Source organism: Perkinsus marinus (genome assembly GCF_000006405.1).
Source record: "Perkinsus marinus ATCC 50983 genomic scaffold scf_1104296960670, whole genome shotgun sequence".
In the NCBI taxonomy this organism is placed as follows: domain Eukaryota; phylum Perkinsozoa; order Perkinsida; family Perkinsidae; genus Perkinsus; species Perkinsus marinus.
In genome coordinates, this window is record NW_003206030.1 from 1 (window position 1) to 1,314 (window position 1,314).

Here is a 1,314-nt window from a genome sequence, read left to right on the forward strand (position 1 = left end):
TGTCAACAGACGATCGCCGCGACTTTCGAATCTACACAGACATTTGCAGTACGGTCGGGAGCAGCCGCTACGACCTGCGTAGTTGAAGACATGTTCCCCTTGAAAGAGAGCCGACAGAAGATCGGTATACTGAATCTTAGAGGCATGTGTGACGACTCAACACAACACCTACGGCTCATGCAAGATCTCCGCGGTGAGCGGTGATGATGATAATGAGAATAATAATATAGACAATATCCCCTATACACAAGAATGCTACTGTACACTGAACGGCCCTGGGGGGAGGGTGACCAGGGAAAGGGCAATAGTAGGGAGGACGTGTAAACATCTAATTCTGATCATGCACGACGCGGGCTTCTAGAAAGCGTTGTTCTCTGATTGACATATTTCACTTTTCCATTCAGCCCAGTCCTTCCATCCTTCACCACCATCATCATCAGCTAGCCACTTCCCAAAGTAGTGCCACCGACGATCCTTATTGTAGTCACAGAACCACCACCTACCCCGCTCTTCATACCACTTATAGTTGCAGCTATCGTGCTCATCAAAAGTGTCACTACGAGTGTCACCGTCATCATCGTCCTCATCACTAGTAACCGTCAAGTTGGTACACCCTCCCTCAGTTGAAGTGCTACCACCAACCCCATTAGTGGCCGAGGGGACTTCGCCAAGCACTCCAGCAGCAGCGGAGCGAAGCAGATTCATTATCACAGGATTCACGCTGATTTCGCCGGGCCGATGCGGCTGCCGACAGAAAGGGCACATGAAGCGGCCGAATCCCCGAGCTCCTTCCAACGAGGCAATGCACTCAGCACATAGATTGTGTCCACACACCCCCAAAAGCTGAAATAAAAACATATCTTTACGCACAGCGAAGATTTTCTCTCACCTTCGGGACATGATTCTGAAGGTCGAAGTTGGTCGAACAGTACTCACAGACCAGATCGCTGTCGTAGTACGAGTCCGACATGTTCTACGATGATGATAATAATTCTGATAAAAGCATCCTACTAAAAGCGGCCATAACACAACTACATGGCACAGTGCATCCAAGTCAACATGAAAATGGTCATTACGACTCCTCCCCCCTGCCGTCAACCCTCCCGCTTTCTGATAGTCCTCCTCCGCTGCCTCCGCCTCCTCCGAGACCAGCCTTTTGCCAGGGAGTTCACCACATTACGCAGTTTGTCCAGGTCCGCCTTAACGCCCTCCCTAACAACCTATTCCATCTGGCCGCCCATACCATACCTAGTATTATAGTACCCGTCAGATGCCTCCACTCGATAGCGCTCTTTACCGAGTACTCCCTCTACT

General features: G+C 50.4%; 1 protein-coding gene across 1 annotated transcript; it reads right to left on the bottom strand.

Annotated features, from left to right (window-relative positions):
- Window positions 1-178: 178 nt before the first annotated feature.
- On the bottom strand, window positions 179-995 carry Pmar_PMAR015683 (hypothetical protein). Its single transcript, XM_002772604.1, has 2 exons — window positions 890-995; window positions 179-843 (listed from the first exon to the last, which is right to left on the bottom strand). Exons 1-2 carry the CDS (start codon window positions 968-970, stop codon window positions 358-360), a joined length of 567 nt encoding a protein of 188 aa, XP_002772650.1. The 5' UTR covers window positions 971-995; the 3' UTR covers window positions 179-357.
- Between the last annotated feature and the right edge of the window lie 319 nt (window positions 996-1,314).